At 37.6% G+C, this 18784-nt stretch overlaps 1 protein-coding gene across 2 annotated transcripts in view; it reads left to right on the top strand.

Moving 5' to 3' along the window:
* STXBP4 (syntaxin binding protein 4) overlaps positions 1–18784 on the top strand; it is a 69300-nt gene that overhangs the window by 26938 nt on the left and 23578 nt on the right. For both annotated transcript variants that reach the window (XM_041485846.1, XM_041485847.1), the window contains 4 exons: positions 3613–3789; positions 6342–6458; positions 6978–7027; positions 8143–8273. In XM_041485846.1, coding sequence (XP_041341780.1) covers positions 3613–3789; positions 6342–6458; positions 6978–7027; positions 8143–8273 — 475 coding nt within the window. The remainder of the gene's footprint in view (positions 1–3612; positions 3790–6341; positions 6459–6977; positions 7028–8142; positions 8274–18784) is intronic.

Below are 18784 nucleotides of genomic sequence, written 5' to 3'. Positions count from 1 at the left end.
AGAAAGGCACTTTTGAGTACCTGAAGTCTTGCCAAGAGCATGAATGTGAAATCTGTAATGATGTCTTCCCTCTTCCTGGAGGAGCTGGACTGGATCCTGTGCTGCCTGAGAGTCCTGGGGTATTTCAGCCTGAATGATCCCTTCTGTACTACAGCTTTTCCTGGGCAGTTTCTGTCAGCTGGAGCACTCAGCTAAACATAGAAAATGGGAGATACCACTGTTTGTGGTATCCTAAACTCCTGGACTTGGTTCATAGGGCTGAGATATTTGCTACTCTGTGGTTGTTTTCTCTGAGGGGAAAATAGGGGCTTTGAATGACTGCTATATTTTGGAAGCAGTATCTAATCTATTTCACCCTGCCTGAAAGAAGTGTTTGGTTTATTTAATTAGGTTTTTTTTATTTTAATACATAGTAAAGATATTCAAAGTTCTTTTAAATGATAATTTCAATATACAATTTTTGTAGAATTAACCAACAAGTACGATTGATTTGTAACTACAATTTCATGTGGTTTAAAAGAATATCTTAGTTCTGGTGTTTGTGGTGGCTGGAATAAAACTTGGATAAAACCTTCTTACACTCAAATGTATCCAAGGAAGAAGTAGAACGTGGCTTAGGAAGAAACCTGTACCTTGAAATTGCTTTTTTAAGGATTCAGCTTCTCTCCTCCAGCTGTTAGTTCCTTATTGGTTGTAGTGGCTTCATACCAGATCAGGACAATGGGTCCCATGAGGTGTTTATATAAATGAAATATTAGCAGCTGCAGATCCCCTATCTGTTATGTCTTAGAATCCTCAATTGGTTTGGGTTGGAAAGGAGCTTAAAGCTTATCTCATTTCACCCCCTGCCATGGAAGGGGACACCCTCCACTATCCCAGGTTGCTCCAAGCCCTGTCCAGCCTGGCCTTGGACACTTTTGTCATACATTTGAGTGGGACAAGAGCTCATGTTGCTGAAGTGGGTATGACCCATCAGTTCTTCACTGGTGGGGCCCCCTTACCTGCCAGGTGAGAGAACCCACTGTGCCCCCCAGGACCAATTCCAGTAACTGGAGAATGGGAAAACCTGATGGAATCATTTCCCTTTGTGCCCCTCTGCTCTAGCAAACAGCTCTGGTGTGTCAGACAATTTTGCTAATTCAGTTGTAGTGTGTGTAATTGTTTCATTGTAATGTAAGAAGCCATTGTTCCTTAATTATTCCTTTAGGTCTTTCACTGTTGAAATCTGGTCATACTTAGTCTGCTATTACAGAGAAATTAATATTCAACAACTGGGGTTCTGAAAAAACAATGGAGGAGTAAAGGCAATTCTGGATTATAAGAGATTAAACCTTTATCTCAAGGATGTCTTCTTTCAAAATGAAGACCTCCCTTTTCATAATAGCAATTTTCTCTTCACTTTTCTCATGTCAGTTTATTTAAATAATTCCTAAGTGTGGGTTTTTAAGATGCCACCCTTTCTCAAGGCCTCTGTGTTCATTTATATTAGTCAAACTTAACGTCAGAGAATCTTTTCACTTTTGTCTCCAAGAGTCTTTTTCCCACCTCCAGCCTGTTTCCCAAGGATGCCTTTGCTGCTGAAGGCTCCCAACTCATCCTCTGTAGCAGCAGGACCCAGCTCTTCTTGTTGTTGACTCCTTTTTCTTATAATGGCAAGAAAGTGCCTCCCCAAAGGCAGTAATTTGACCTCTGCTTCTGTAGGTTAACTTCTTAGAAGTCCTTGTGTTCCCTGAATTGTTTCTAGGAAAAAGGAGTGCCAGGAGCAGCTTGCAGGAGGGGTGATTGCCGTGCTTTCAGGGAGTGTGAGCTGTAATGACCCTCACACTGCTCTTAGTGCTGTAAACACAACGGTGACACCAGTGTGAGGAAAAGCACGCACGGAGCAGTAAGCTTGGGATGAGTCTGTGTTTCCAGGTGCAGCTGGTCCTTGTGTAGTTCACCTAATGCTTCCAAAGGAAAAAAGAGAATCATTCTACTTGCTGTCAAATTGAAGGTCACTTAGATGGATCTCTTAGTGCTTGTGCCCTGTAACAGAAACCTCTGAATTATGCAACACCAATGTCACCTGTGTTCACTAATGGGGTTCCTGTTCTGCATGTGTGGTTGCTTCCACTGCTCTATTTTCTGAGAGACCAGGATGTCCCTGGCCATCATCCAAACTGGTATTCTATTGCAAAGATGAGGAAGATGATGTACTGGTTATATGTCACTGAGATTAGCTGATTTATGGCCCAGAATATATTGTCTATTAAGACTAACAGTGTAGAGAATGAAGCTCTAATGAAGCTGGGATTGATAGAGCATTTTACAGAAAGACCATTATCACAAAATATAGGAAAACCTGACTTGAAGGATATTGATTGTACAGACAAATGCTTCTACATTAGGAAAGAATTAAATCAGTATTTTTAAGTTTAACTAACCTCTCTAGACATTTCTATTATGACACCTTTTATATGCAGTTTTTTCCACAAAACAGGAAGATCTGGTCATCTAGGTTTTTTAGAAACAGCAATTTCAAACCTAGCTTATAGAAGGTTATTTCCTCCATGCTAAAGAGTCATCGTGTGTTTCTCCTCTATGGGAGGAGAAACACCCACCTGTTTTCCCTCTAGTTCCATTCCCAACCAGGATATAATTATAATTATAAGATGCAATAGGTAGACCAGGAACAGAATATTCACCTAAGTATCCTTAACTGAGCAACTTCTACAAAAAACTTTTACCTATGTGAATTGGTGTATTCAAATCTGATAACTTTAATTATTAAGAAAATTTATATAAAGTGACCTTTCTTACAGATTAATTAATAGCTGAGGGAAAAGATGGTTCAGTGATTTTAGTGCCAGTGAGCCTGTACATTTTGTGGAGCAGTTTGTTTGTTTTATTCCTAGATGAGTGTAAACTGATCCATTGTACAGACCTTTAGTTTGGCTTTCTAATTTACTAATCAGTTAATTTCAATTAATATTCAGTCCTAAAGTGAACTGAGTAATACCTTTCTTTAAAGGAGATTTTGCAACATTTAGTGATTACGTTAGCTGAATTAAAAACTAACAGTTTCTGGTTTTCTGTACATTATATATATATGTAAGTTTTATCTATCACTCTTCTGTGATAATCCAGGATATTTGGAGCATAATAGGACCAGGAATGAGGCAGAAAAATAGATTTTATAAAAAAGCACTGATTCTGAAAAGAGTGTAGACTGAATTACTTGCATTAAAAGTCCATCTTCATGATGTGTGAGCTGTAACTACAGTGTGAATTCATGCAATAAAAATGAAATTAAGTAACATCTCATTAAGGTACTTTTTTGGTGTGGAAGCAGTGGGGCAGATCAACAGCATCTGGTGCATTTCAAGAAAAACTTTCATTCAAGTAGATTTTCAGTAATTATAGAACTTGATATTTAATTTATTAGGAAAATTATGTCTCTGTACATACCTGGTTTTCATTTGCACATCATAATGTTAAAAATCAGCAATTGAACCCTCTAACCATGAACACTAACAGGTAGCCCTGATGTCAACTGCAATACTTGTGAGCTAAATCTGTTTTTTTCTTGGTAGCTGGAGTTGTAACTTCTCCACTGAATTATACAATCTGCAGGAAGCCAAGGCAGCTGTGGAGGAGAGCAGAGCCCTGCGCAGCAGAATTCACCTTGCAGAGGCTGCTCAGAGGCAGGCCCGGGGAATGGAGATGGACTACGAAGAGGTGATTCGCCTGTTAGAGGCTGAAATTGGAGAGCTGAAGGCTCAGCTCACTGAGCATTCTGGCCAAAATAAAGTAAGCAAAGCCTGTAGAGTTACCATGGTTTCCTTGCTGTTGTCATGTATCTGGTTTTCATTTTCTTTTCATCTGCTTTTCTAAAGTAGGTCACTGTTTGTCTTTTATTATTCAATAACTGGGATGATGTGGATTGAAGAGGGTAATGTGAAGTGTACAAGGCTTCCTTTATCCAGACATCTTTGGGCTAGAAAAACAGGAGCTCCCAGCATATGTGGGTTATAGGTCAGAATGGCACATCTCAGACCTTGAGCATGGAATAGTTTCTGGGCTGCAGATATGTTGTCTTTAAAGACTACACCTTGCATATATTTGTATGCTTTTGTACTCATGTGAAAATGGCCTTCAGGTTTATGTTTCTGTTAGGCAAATTACAACCATGTAAAGTCCAGTCCTGTTCCAAATTAAATTTAAATTTAATCAAGGTAATCACTTGAATGCTACTAATCCTGCAAAAAAAAATTGAATTGAGCCTTATATTTTAAGTCTACTTCATCTCCAGCGAGGCATTTCAGAACAGGCTAAGAAATAAAATATTTGATGCACTTCAAAACTTTTTTTTCATAACTCCTGACCTATGTTTTAGACACAGTTTGAACAAGTGCAAGCTGGTTGGCATTTGTGAGGTTACCTTGTTTTTCTCATGAAAAATGGATGTGCATATGACCTGGTGAAGAAAACCTACTGAAGTGTTGCCTAGTTTCATCCTGAGAATTAATTTAATATTTCAAGACATTAGAAGGTGAAGTCAAGCTCTGGGGTAAACAAGCTTGCAGAGAACAGCTTAGGAAGCTGTGGCTCCCAGGAGGAATTCCTATCATCTGATTGTGAGTGATAAGGTGAATCACACCCTGGATGTTCTTTCTGAACATCTGGATGAGATGCTCCATCTTTTATGTCAAGTGTTTTTGCATCACTGTTTGTTTTCTATAAGTAGCCAAATTTTAAGAAATTCATAGAGTATGGGTTGCTTTCCTGGACATTTGTTCCAGAGATTCCAACTTGAGTTCCTGAAATGCTGGCTGAGTACTACGATATCTGTGTGGAGATTTGAATCTCTGCATTTCTTACCCAAAAGAAGCAGTATCAAGTTTCAGGCAGGGTCACACCTGGTTTTTTTTCTTCAATGCCTGAGTAAATCTTCCCCTAAAACACACTCACTAAACAGAATATAACATATGTTGATGCATAAATAAAAATCAGATTGGTCCCTCTCACTTTTTTAGTGTGAAAGAGTGAGTTCTTTCACCAGCTTCTTCTCCAGAGTAGACAGTGAAATTACCAATAAAAGGTGTTTGAATCAACAGATTCTTTGACATTCAGGGAGGTGATGGTTCTGCTGCTTTGTACAGTGTATACAAACATATTATTTGCTTCCAGTAAAGTTAGTAAGTGGATTTTGGTGATTATTTTGGTGATTATTTTGTAAGGGTTTTAGAGTAGGTTGTGTGTTACTGTAATATTTTCTGAAAAATCCCTTTGCCAGGATTTCTTCTCCTGGGAAGCTGAGAAGCCTTAGAGAGGAATGTAAATAATAATTATCTGATTGCTTCTCCTTGTGTTTTGGTGCTTTGGAATGTAATAGGTGATTGTTTGATTGGTTCCATGTGAATTGTTTTAATGACCAATCACCATCAGCTGTGTCAGACTGAGGAGTCAGTCACAGGTTTTTATTATTCACTCTTGTTCAGCCTTCTGATTTATCCTTTTCTCTATCTTTTAGTATAGTTTTAGTGTAGCATTTCTTTTAATATAATATCATAATATAATAAATCAACCTTCTGAGAACGTGGAGTCAAATTCATCTCTTCCCTTGTCCTGGAGACCCTCACAAACACCACAGTTGTGGGCTTTCAGAATGATCACTTGCAGTGTGATGTAAAAGTTTATTTATAACTACAGTGCTTTTTCTGTATTTTGGAGAGCTCTTTCTAGATCTTGTGTCCAGCAGACAGCTGTGCTAAACAGACATGCCAGGTACATGTGAGGACTTTAGTCATGGTCCTGTCACAGGAACAGTGCCGGGAGCTCTAATGAAACCCAGAGCCTCCACAGCTGGATCTAACAGGGCTCACATCTTCTGTACTGGAGGAAGGGATGCATAACACTGATCAATAGGTTATACAAGTGCATGCAGAGACATGCTAGGGGGTGATTTCCTCCAAGATGTGCCATAATTACTGTGTTGGCCAGCGGATGTATGGATGCAAACCAGGGGACTGAGTTTGTTCTGGCTGTTTATGCACCCTGCTGAGATACTGTCACCATCAGGTTGGTATTTTTCATCCATTCATCAGTCAGTTCAAACTCTCTTCATTTTCAGCCCTATCCCTGTTGTTATCTTCGAATTTTAATTTACCTTTCTATCATTTGCCAAAATCTGTTGCAGTTTGGAGCTGATTTGCCAGCTGCTCAGGCATTCCAGTTTTATGTTTTACAGAAATGTAGAAAAGAGCGTGTTGAACATTCCAAACACACTGTTCACACTATGTCTCTGTGTGATCCAAGGGAGAAAAATTATTAGAATAAAAGCCTTAAAATACTTTTCCCAGGAGAACATTCATGACTTGAGAAAGAGGGTTACAGTGCTTGACTGCCAGCTGCGGAAATCGGAGTCGGCCAGGAAGACATTTGAGGTGGCCACTGAAAAATTGCTACAATTTGTAGAGGTAACTTTGCCTTTCATTTTTAACAATATCTTGATTGGAAGTATCTTTTTTGTTGATGTTTGTGAGGAATGAGCATAATAAAATGGCTATAAACCAGTTTGCAGAGATCCTTTCGTTCCTAGAAATAGAGATGTAAGTATGCAAATTCATCCAGAGGTTTACATAATCTTTGTGTTTTGCTATACTGGACAAATGAAAATGATCAGATAAGTTTTTCCACCTAAACTCTATCAATTTCTGTGAAACTCCTCAGAAGAAAAAGGCACAAAAGCTAATAGTTGATAATTCTTTGGCATGTTATGAAACAATAACAACAAAAAAGTGATGTTGTTATATTTACTTTGTTTAAAGGGGTTATAATAGTTTGATTTTTTACTTGTGCACTTCTAGCTGGGAGACACTAGACTCTTTAATTGCAAACCAAGTCCCCCACCCCCAAATAGAACATCAAACTATAAGGTATTAAGTTTTTGACTGTGTTGATTTATAAACTGTTAACTTCTTGACTATGACCAACAGGTTGTGCACGAAATACTTTCAGATAACTCTACTTCCTCAACGATTTTAAGGTAATGAAATGGCAATATTAATAGTGGAAAACTCTACTATTGTTTCCAAGTATCAAAGAACTGCCTTGTAGCTGGTTTTCTCTATACTTTTGCTGTATAGTTCTGAGTGTTATTTTATTGAAGGAGAGGGAATGGCATGAATTATAAATTAGGCTTTCAGAGTATAGCTTCATTAAAAACCTCTGAATTAAATTAAAACAGTTAGTAATTACATAGCTATGATTGTCTGGATGTTTCCATAAAGTAATTATAATGTACTAATGATTAGTTAAAATGCAAGGAACCTTAACAGTGGGTTATAAGTTTTTAATATTTTTTTTAGATTTTCCTAGGTGATTTTGCATCACAATGAATACAGTAGTGTAAAAATAAATTGATAAAATGTATATCCATTTACATTTTGTTACTTTTCTTGTTTGAAAAGCTGCTGGGAATATTCAAGATTTAAGCAGCCTTTGGTCCTTCAGAAAATTGGCATGATTGTGCCTATATATCGCAGATAGCATTTCATTAATATTTATGTAACAATAAAATTGTTCAGTCTCTTTCCTGCAGTTTTTTCAATACAGCTCTCAAGAAAATCAAATGTATTTTAGTGAAGTGAACTGGAACTTTATTTCAAAAAACCTAGGCAGGCTCACACCAACTAGGCTATCATAGATAATCAGTGAGATGCAGTTCCCATTGGCCCTGCACACAACAGCAGTGTTGTCTGTTTTGTGAAGTTCATACCATTTATTTTAGTGAATGGATTAATTATCAAATACTAAGCCAAGGTGACAAACTGACTCGCTGACAGCAGAGAAGATAAGAATTGGGTCCCATGAAGCAGTGTCCCTTCTTAAATGCTGGTATGAAAATTCCATTCAAGTTCCTGTCCTGACACCCTCTGAGTCCTTGACACTGCATTTTGAGTTCTGAATGTTATTTGAATTGAACTTTTCAAATACCTTCATTGTTCAGCCAGGACTGCTGCTGGGGCAAACTCACTGATTTGGGAGCGTGAATCTTTTCATACAGTGAGAACAAAACCACTTTAGAAAAGTTTACCTTATGGAAAGGAGCAGTTTCCTTTATCATATTACAAATAAACACTTATTTTTTTATTATCTTAGTGACAGGAGAACATTGTCCACTAAAGCACTTCTGGCTCGGCTGGGAAGGGTCGGACCTACTGTCACAGCAGCTCTTGCAGCAGAAGCCAGGGACCTTGCCAAGTCTGTCCGTGCCATTTTGGAAGTAGATTGTGAGTGAGTGTGTCCATCTCTGTGTGCTTTGAAATCTGGTATCAGTTCATCAGCCAAGAAGATGGATAATTTCATTTAAAATTGGATGTGAAGTGGCTGAATTAATCATTCCTAGCATGGAAGGACAGAGCCGGTTCAGTGTCAGCTCAGGCTGCATCTTCATCAAACTATAATTAGAATATAAAGTTATTCCAGAGTACATTTCTTCACAGGAAAACTTGAAGCACAAAATTAATGCCAAAGTGAGGAATATGAAAATTACCAGAATCATGTAAAACAAGCAGAATTTCATTACTTTAATTCTCTGTTTTTCATACTGGAATATTTACAAAATGTTATTCTGCTGGATTTACATGAACATGTATCAAAGTGTTTTAATGAAGATGTTGTTGCTGTAGGGAGTGAATGTAGGCAGGAGTTCCATTTGCAGATATCCATGTATTTCCTCAGGTCATGAACAGAAATCTGTTCCCATTGGTGAAAATGATGGTAATTCATGAGAGTGACTGTAATAAACTGCATCAGTTGAAAACCTAAGAAACAGGTTTGAATTATCATGTAATTCCTGGTTCAGATCATTGAAATGATTGTGTATTTTGATGGTATTTGCCTGTAGTTGAGCAGGCATGTCAGTCCTAATCCATTTTTGATTTACAGAAATGGAATAGAAATGGTACATCACAGGAGGTTTTGGAAAGATGGTTAATTATGGTTGTCCATAATTATTGTATCAAATATGTGAATAGTTTTGACTGTTCAGGAATTAATTTAGAAAGAGATTGAAAAAATGGTTGTTGAGAAAATAAGATATGAAAAATAGTTTTTTGACGTTATTTACAAAGCATTAATTTATTACTCATTCTGTGTCAAAGAAAGCAAAATAAGAAGATAAAATTTGTTCCAAAGTGTCCAGAATATTAGACTTACTATGGAGTGGAGTGAAAAGAATAACAGTGACCAGGAGAGGAGATAATTGGTTTTCCACCGATGATAATCATAGTTCTGTCACACTGAATTGGTCTTGTTACACTACACAGGAAATTGTGCAAAGAAAACTTTTGGTTCTGAATGCAGCTGAGTTCTAACATGTGGTTATGTCAAACATAATAGGTAGAATACATGTTAGAAAGCTCTGGAGGCACAGCAGGGATCCATTTTATGAACCTGAGAATCAAAAATAGGTCTGCAGAGAAGGATTTAAAGATTGAACGTCATCTTTCCGAGTTCATTCTGATTTGGAGAGCTTTACAGATAGATTTGGGCTCTGACAAGCTTGGGTATGAGATTAAAGCTTTAAACCTCACTGGCTTTTTTCTCCCTCCCCCTCCAAAAAAAAGTAGTTAAGGCAAAGGAACTATGTAATAGCATTCTGTCTGCAGTGTTCTCTGCCAGCTTCTCAGTGAATGTTTTCCATGTGATCTGAAGTTTTCTTGCAGATGGACTGTCATAGAAAGGGGGCTCTTGTGTATGTGGCATTTCATAAATATCATCCATCAAAGAGAAAAGTCTAATAGAGACTACAGTGCAGAGCGAAGGGTTTCCTAATCCCAGGAAGGTGTCCACAGCATAATAATTTGTTATTGAATTCTTAGAGAGAGAGCTGGAGTTAGTATTTTTGACGTTGCTCAGTGGATCAGAATGTCTGGCTGGGAAACCTTTGTGATACATTTTACCTTCTATTTAGAACTTCTCTTTCATTATTTGCTTCATTCTTGTAAATATGAAGTGAAGGAGCCCCAGCCAAAATTCCTCTTTGATTCATTTACAGTACATGTGAAGCAAAGTCTGGATGCCAAGAAAAGGTTGTAGAGTGTTTTTCCAACAGAAAACTGCTTCCTTTGTAAAAAAATCTTCCTTGACAACCAGGTCAAAATGACATATTTATAAGTTATCCTCACAAACTATCCCCTTCCTCTGTAATAGCCTGACATTTTGCCTGAGGGAAGAGGCTTGAAGAAGTTCAGTGTATTCCTGAAAATCTTCAAGAACATGTTGCCTTGTGATACTGCTGCAGATCAGCTTTCAGCTCTGCAGGCTGAGTGACAGCTCTGGGGAGGCACTTTGGTGATTCTTCAAGCGAAGACTCTGGAAAAAGAACAACAGCTCATTTTCCAGGCCTTACTGCTTCAGGATCCTCCAGATCCCAAAATGCAAATAATGAAGTAATAAACAGAATAATCAAGCTCATCCCTTGAAAGAGCCATTCTTCATCTTCTTTAAAGACTGTAAGCTCTTTTTAGAAACCAAGCCTTGAGAGGCCGTTCTGCTTTACAGAATGTGAGCATCTCCTGAACACTTGAAATTCCTTCCATCATACACAGGATAATAATGCCTCAGAAAAGAACTGCAGCATTTAAAAGTAGTTGCTGCCTGCACTTAGAAGACCATATGGTGCAAATCATGCTAAAAAGAATAGTGATAGCATTTTCTTCTTTTCTATTACAAATTTAGAAAAGGAATACACTGGGTACTGGTAATGACCAAAATCTGATTAACCCTGGAACATACTTATCTCCTCATCAAAGAGCAGGCAATCAGCATTTCAAAATGGGCACTCGTATAACACAGCTTTCAAGTATTTTGGCTGCCCATTTCCTCCCTCTGCCTCTGATACTTCTGTCCAAAAATACAATCTTGCTGTAATTGACACAATTCCAACCATCCACATCCAGGAAGTGCTCTGAAGCCAGGTTCTCCTCTTGGTGGGAACTCAAGCACTGAATTTGGAGCTGTTTTACCCCATCACATTCCTGTAATTTGCTCTCAGCCTGGGATCTGACACAAGGCAGTCATGCTGAAGTTCACTCAAATGATATCCAAATTAATATAGATTCCAAAATTCCTACTTAATTTACTCATATTGATCTTGCCAGTCACTAAGCATTTGATTTTGAAGATCCTACAGACAGAAGTTTGGTTGCCTGGATCTTATATTCATTTTCCTTGAATGCTGACTAGATAAGAGACTAGGAACTGCTGCTGCTCAGCATCCATTAGTGCCTGTTCTCTTGATGGTTAAATTGCTTTTGATTTTTGGGCAATGCCTTACATCTTTGACATTAAAAGCTGAAATATTGCATCTATCCATTTCTTCAGTTTAGGGATTTTTCAGCTATATTGTGTTCAAATGTCAAAACCATTCCATAGTCCTGTTCTTTTGACATTGTGGGTGGAACTAAGCTATAGAGTAACAAGGCTTCACAAATAACTAAGCTATAGCAAGGCTTCACAAATAGTTTTGCTATTCACAGTTCACAGTTTTGCTATTTTGAAAAGGGCCAGCTTCACAAATAACTAAGCTATAGCAAGGCTTCACAAATAACAGTTTTGCTATTTTGAAAAGGGCCAATATTAAGTATTCATATTTCTTTTGTTTGTTGCAGGCCTGGTGTGTTTGTTTATTACAACAGAATAAATGCTATTTATGTATACATTTATTATACATTATTTATTTATATTTTTTTGCTATTTTGTTCTTTAATCTTGTATTTTATGAACACAGCAGTGCTGTAACTTTGTGCATTGGCTGGAGTTCATCAGCCAGAACATCAGCTGTTCCCCTCCCCTTTTTACCTTTTGCCTTTACATCAAAATCCAGCTGTAACTGTGGCATGGACAGGCATGTCCTGCCTAACTTCTGTTACTTTGGCTCCTGATATTAAAGGTGCTGTGTCTTCTTGTATTTTTAGTATTAGGCAAAATTATTTCCTGCAAGGTCCAGTTTGTGGGAGGAGTGTGCATTGAGGGAATACCTCTGACATTCTTTCAGCTGCTGGACTGGATCTGTACCTTTCCTTCCTCACTGGAAGAGCTGCCTGGGAAGGAGCAGCATAATGACAACTAAAGAGATAACTCTGTGTGTTCATTGTTCTGGCAAGGCCATAAATATTTCAGTGGATTACTGAAATCAGAAATAGAAGAGACCTGATAAATTATACAGAGTATATCCTGTACAGCTCCCTTTTTAATAGTTTTTGCTAGCAAAAGAATTAATATCACTGCTGTGTGCTTTAAAGGTAAAAAGCTTATATTTGTCAGCTAAACATTAGCTGAGACAGTACTTCCACTAGAAAATATTAATTTGGTGACATTAATATGTATTATTCCTTTGAAACTTTTAACAACAAAAGAAGAAGTGAGTTTTCCCAAAATAGAATTTATCAACTGTTTTATTCAAAGGAAAATTTCACAATTTCCCTGAGGGTTGATTTTTTTTTTTCTCCTCCAAACAAAAATACTTAATGAGAAGATAGTTTCATGTTTGTCAAAAGTAATAATATTAAGTTTTTCAATGAACTTTTTGCTGTTGAATTTTATTTGAGTTGACATTAAAATGAAAATATAGAAATCTCAGAATTACGTTATTTTAATTTTTACAATAAACATCAGATATATACAAGATGAGAAGTGGATCTGTTTCACATTATATTACAGACCTTGTTAAATTTTTGCCTTATTTTGGTAATATTTCATTAAAAATTTGATAGCTTTTCTGCAACTCTTTAGATATATTGCAGATCAGACCTCAGTAAGAAACCCAAAGGTGAACAACTTACGTACTTGCATAAAAATTAAAATTCAAAGTTGCATAACAAGGAAAATGGCTCCTGTAATCCTCAGGGAAAAAAAATCCAATCATATTTAATATCATTTTACAAGGATGCAGTCAAGAATGCAAAAGCTTTTTTTCTACATAACTGTTTACTTTCAGTAAGACTTTTAATTTTCTGGAAATCATTTAAATGTCCAATTTTGCCTGCCTGGTAAAAAAAAATGAAGAGTTGTAACTCTGACAGTGTTCATAGAACTGTAATTTCAAAAAGAAAATCTGTTCCAGAATTTGAATATGTTTCATTGCAACAGAAAACAAGTGTTGCGACTAAGAAATCTAATATTGTACAGTACTGAAAATAATTCTGATATAAATGAAATTGAGTGTGCCTAAAAATTAATTTGAAAAGGGAGCACTAGACCTCTGAGACAAGTCCATTCTCTCTGATGTAAATCTGATACAATCTGTTTAATTGACATGATTACTACACCTTGATTAAAATTATTACCCCAATTTTAAAAAGGAATTTGAGTCATGAAGCAGCTGACTTGCTCATTCATAGGTAAGAACAACAAAAACTCAAGGATTTAACAAAAGTCTTCTGAATTTAATATTTACATTTTTTTCTGATTAAGTGCCTTATTGATAGGAAATCCTGAAAGCAGCTTTTTTTTTTTTCCTTCCTGGACAGTATCCTACAATAACTAGAATTTAGTATTGCACTAGAGATGCTATTCCCCAGCAGCCTTTGGTAACTGTCAGATTTATTAGTGACTTGTAAAAATTCTTTGCTTCTGATTTATCATTACTGTGTGTGATGTTTATGCAGTGCCTGGACTGTGAAGCAGTGTCAGGGAGGACCTTTGCCCTGGAAATTACCTGGAAATCTTCATTAGGAAAGGAATGACTGATGAGGAAGCACAGCCAGCCATAGGCTCCCTTGCAGTTTTCTCAGAACATTTTGCTGAGTTGCTTCTCATGATAAATAATGATAAAGTTGCTTCTTTATCATTATTGCTGCAGTTCAGTACTGTAGGTCTGATGCAAAGTTTCAGTGCAGTGTGCTGGATCCACATTAATTTTCTAATGTGTGGTTATCCACATATTTGTAGGTGATTTAGACTTACAGCTGTGGTTTCCAGGCTGTACTGGGTCATCAGCCACTGAACTGCAAAACTCTCATGACTGATTTACAGCTTGTCTGCAGGACCTGGACTCTTTTATATTCTTTTCAATTGCAAGATTTATTATGCTAATCTGGGAGAGGTTTAAAGAAAAAAAGAAAACAAGACCAAAAAAACCCTTTTGCTGTTTCACTTTTGTCTGTGGTTTTGTAGTCTTGTTTGGTTTTAGTGCTAATGTTGGGGTGTGAATACAGGTGCTGTCTGACAAGCCTTAAAAACATTCCCTAAACCCTGTTTCTCTGGCGAGGATTGCCTTAGGTTTACAAGAAATACTTTAAAGGAGACAAGAGACGAGTTTTTTGATGCATAATATAATTAAAATGTATCACTTCCATGAACACAAGACATAAAAATGCCTTGCAAATGGGAAGCAGAAACGAATGTCTGCACATAATGTAAATTACACAAAAGTGTAGAAAAGTAGCACTCAGTAGTTTGCCAACAAGGCATCAGAAAAGATTTAGCTGGAAGGACCTGCAGCAGTTAGACTGTGCATCCATGTGCCTCCAACAACACCGATTATTGTTAGCTCAAACAAACAGGTATTTGTCTAGCATATCCCACTGCTTCTGTGCACCAGCTATTGCTATCCTTACTTATCTTTGCCACTAGATGCCTTTTCCTTCAGCTTAAATCCTCCTCACTGTGGTTAAAGCCTGTTACTACTTGGCTTGAAGGCTGCTAAGCTGTAAGCATCATCACTGACGAAATAGTAATACTTAAGAGTTTGCCTTTTAAAAAGCAGTGCCTATAATGTTACAGAAATAAGTTATGCCAATGCAGCCACATCAAGACTAATAAAAATATAACAGAAAAGACAATAAATAATAACAAAAAAAAAAAAAAAAAAAAAAAAAAAAAAAAAAAAAAACCTGCATCCATGTGCCTCCAACAACACCGATTATTGTTAGCTCAAACAAACAGGTATTGTCTAGCATATCCCACTGCTTCTGTGCACCAGCTATTGCTATCCTTACTTATCTTTGCCACTAGATGCCTTTTCCTTCAGCTTAAATCCTCCTCACTGTGGTTAAAGCCTGTTACTACTTGGCTTGACCCTACTACTTCCTCTTAGTGGCAGCATTTCAAATATTTGAAGACCATGCAGCATCTCCACCCTGTTTGCTGTTCCCCCAAATGAGTTACACCAGTTTGCTGAATTTTTCTCTACACCACATCTCTCCTGGCCACTTCCTTACCTTTGTATTTCTCTGACTTCTCTCCAGTTCATCAAAGTTATATTGAGTTCTGTACTTGAGAGCTTCCTGCAGGAGACAAAAATGGAATAACCTTGTTTGCTTTAATATGAGCTCACACCATGTCCCAAATGGTGCTTCCTTTCCCCAGTAACTCCAGGTACTGGTTCCTGTGAAGTTTGGACTTTATTCTGCTCCCAAAACCAAAGGCATTTGGGTGTGCCCACTTCCCTCTGGGCAGCTGATTACCCACACCTTGAATACAACACTTTGTTGTTGTCCTTATCCAGCTGCACCCTCTTTATTTCAGACATTTGATCCAGTTAGTCAAGCCCTTAAAAATTCTAATCTTGTTTTTCAATGGCATTTCAAAGAAAGGTCCTTTTACCAATGGGTTTTAAATCCAGAATTATCCCCAAACTCCCCTTCTTTAGACTAAACCCACTCTTTGTTGAGTGTGAGTGAGGAATGATGTTCTTTTCACCTAACTGGCCTTACTTGGGGGTGTTGTTACAGGGCCCAGGAACTAGACCCTGCTTATTTAATTTGGTGTCCGAGAATCAGAACATTACAGTAATTATGGACAAGCATAGAAGCCAGATAAAAGCTGACACTAATAAGGACAGAATAATTTTAGACCCTGATCAAATCAGAAAATACATTTAAATATCAGTTATGAACAAGTTGCATGCTGATTTATTGGTGATTGAATATGCATGTTAATCCCCATGTTTCACAGCAAGGAAAAACACAATTCAGTGTCTAAAGCTTGTATTTCAAGACAGTTCTTTTAAGTGACCTAGATTTCAGAACTCTGTTGTTGCTGCTAGAAAAGCAAATTATTCTCTCTCCATTCACTTACCTTTAATGAGAAAAGATGAGTCAGCTTTTGAATAGGAACTGCCTGTCCTGACTTTCAAATCAAAACATTTTAATAATGAAAAACAAGTGATATTATTATATCTTAAAATACAGATGACCTAACAAGATTAGTGCTGTCTCATTAGGATAATTTTCAGCATTTTTAATCTCTAAAAAAGAAAAACTTCATTAAAAGTCTATGGTCTTGTTTTATTCAGACTGTGACCCCTCTATGAAAAAATTAGTTGACTTTGTGCCTCTTTCCATACAAGTTGTATTTGCTCTTGGTAACTATGGAGACTGAAGTCAGAACTCTCCAGATTCAACAATTTTACTGGATGGTAAATACTTCCTAAACTGTCTCTCTATTAATTTCTGTTGACATAATGCTTAGAATTTTGATATATTAATCCTTCATTATAACATGGTGTTTTGACATAAGGGAGGAAACAAACTTTGAAATTCTGTGGCACAGAGATGCAAATTGTTCCCAAGTTGGAGAAGATACTCAGGGGAGGCAGGAATTGGTCTCGGCCCCAAATCAGTGTCTGAAAGCCAGAAAATACCCTGATGAGACAGGAATTTATCCTTGAAGGGTCAGTCCCAGATCCAAGTCTGCCATCCTTCTGTTTGGACCGGCAGGGACAGCTCAGATCCAGGCAGCTGGCTGTGGGCAGGGGTGGATACCCCCGTGTCTCCCTGTGGCTCTGGGTGTCAGCGAGCGCCTGTGTCATCATTGAAGGTGACAGAACCAAAGTGACCATTGCGGTGGAGCTGATCCAAAGCACTGTGTGTGCTTTTGGCAGGCAGCACTGAGTTCATTTTCTTTGAGCATCCAGATCTGGATTCATGCTGACAAGGGGAAGGGGGATGAGCAGCATTCCCTTTGTTGGGAATCTGTGTGTGCTGAAGCTGTCAGGGCTCATCTTGTCTCAGAGGGCTCGTAGGCTTTGCTGTCAGCTCCTGCAGTTGTCACATTTTTTCACTTCTCCTTAGTAGGTAGGAGTGAGAAGCTGAGGGCCAGCAGAGCTCCTCAGACATATACAGCACACAAGTGTGTTCATTTAAATGGAAAGAAGCACAAGGAAAGTTGATTGCCAAGAATGAGAGAGGGAGCGTTTTTAAAAGTGAGTTTTAAGGAGAATTTGCTAGAGGAAAACGTAATTACTTGGTGCTTGTAAAGGAGACCTAAAGGAGGTACAAAATGTATGTATGGCTCACATTTGATGTGTTACCTCACAGCATGAGGCATTTGGATCATTAACTGGGAGTTAAGGAGGGACATTTTTGCCTTGTGTTAGTGATTGCTGTGGGTATTGTGTTTGGTAACAGAAATTTTCCTTTCACTGTACATGTTGTCTTTACACTTCAGGTAAAGTTCAGTATGCTAAATGGAGGCACTTGGTGTTTTTTTTCCCCCACTTTGGATTTACAATAAAAAAGGAAATCTCTCTTAGATTTTAAGAACTTTTAACATTATTTCTAAAATGTTTAAAATTATTTCTGAAACCTCTTCTTTTACCTATGTGTAGCTACAGGCTTTTTTATGTCAGGCTAAAAGGATGTCTTGAGTTGATGTATTCTTACAATTCTTCCTTCAAAAGGAATAAATATTACTTTGGTCAGTCCTTGCTGTGAGATGAGCTGAGCAGAGAGTGGTTCTGTCTCTCAATTGTAGGTGGTTCATGCCAGCCCCTTCTGCAGTTTAATTTCATCATCAGTGCAAAAAAAGTGAGATATTACTTAGCAAGAAAGGCATATCATGTAATACTATTGCTTTTTAAATCTCAGACAATTTCTGCTCAATTCTAATTTTAGACAGTCATTTTAATTTGTTACCAATGAATGCTTTCTAATTAAACTTGCATTTAACGATCACATGCGTCAGTGAGCAATGGGAGCTGACAGTGATGGAAGTGGGTGGATGGCACAATAGATGCTGACAAGAGACCTTGATCCAGGAAGGGAAGGAGATGGGTGAGTTCCGGAACAGAGGAATCAAGGGAGCAAGAAAAGAGGGAAGCTGGGGAAAAAGAAATGATTTCTTGGGACATACAGTGAGGTATTCCACGCTATTCCTAATTAGCTGGTCCTGGTGGTGAATGCCCTGTGTGCAAAGCCTTGAATTTCTGGAATAAGAATGGGTTATTCCAGGTCCTTTTTAATCATCTGAAAGTGGCTTGTACCAATTCAGAACAAGAATGTTCCCCAGAGAGTACTTCCATGAATTTAACTTTTTTTTAGCTTATATGGCATTGGTGTAAAATTCCCCAGTGCAGGACTGCTTTGCTAATTTAAGAATTAATTATGTGTTCCCTGTGTTCTCTTCATCAATTCAAGATTCATAGGTGTAAACAAAATTAATTTCAATTTCATTTGTGCAAATACTCCTCAAAAATTACTTTGTAACTTGCAGGGTGTTCAGTCAGCATGGAAGCAATAGTGCATTCTTGACCATCCCAAGTGGACAGCATCATGTTAATAGTCAATAGTGGGAAACTGCAAAAAAAAGCTTGCTGTTAATTCGTAGACATTAATATTTTTTAAAAAAATCTGGAAGGAGCTGAGAAGAATGTAATGGGGAACAAATGGTTTAGCATTTTTCAACCTTAGCAGGGAGCAGTACCTGCCCTGTGATCCTCGGGTACTGCATTTCTCTCACTGTGTCACTAATTGAGACTCAGCTGTAGAAGCCTTTAACACTAAAATAAAACAAA

The sequence above is a fragment of the Pyrgilauda ruficollis genome, unplaced genomic scaffold, assembly GCF_017590135.1.
Source record: "Pyrgilauda ruficollis isolate IOZ18807 unplaced genomic scaffold, ASM1759013v1 scaffold72, whole genome shotgun sequence".
NCBI classification, from domain to species: domain Eukaryota; kingdom Metazoa; phylum Chordata; class Aves; order Passeriformes; family Passeridae; genus Pyrgilauda; species Pyrgilauda ruficollis.
This window is presented reverse-complemented; position numbering and strand designations above follow the sequence as displayed.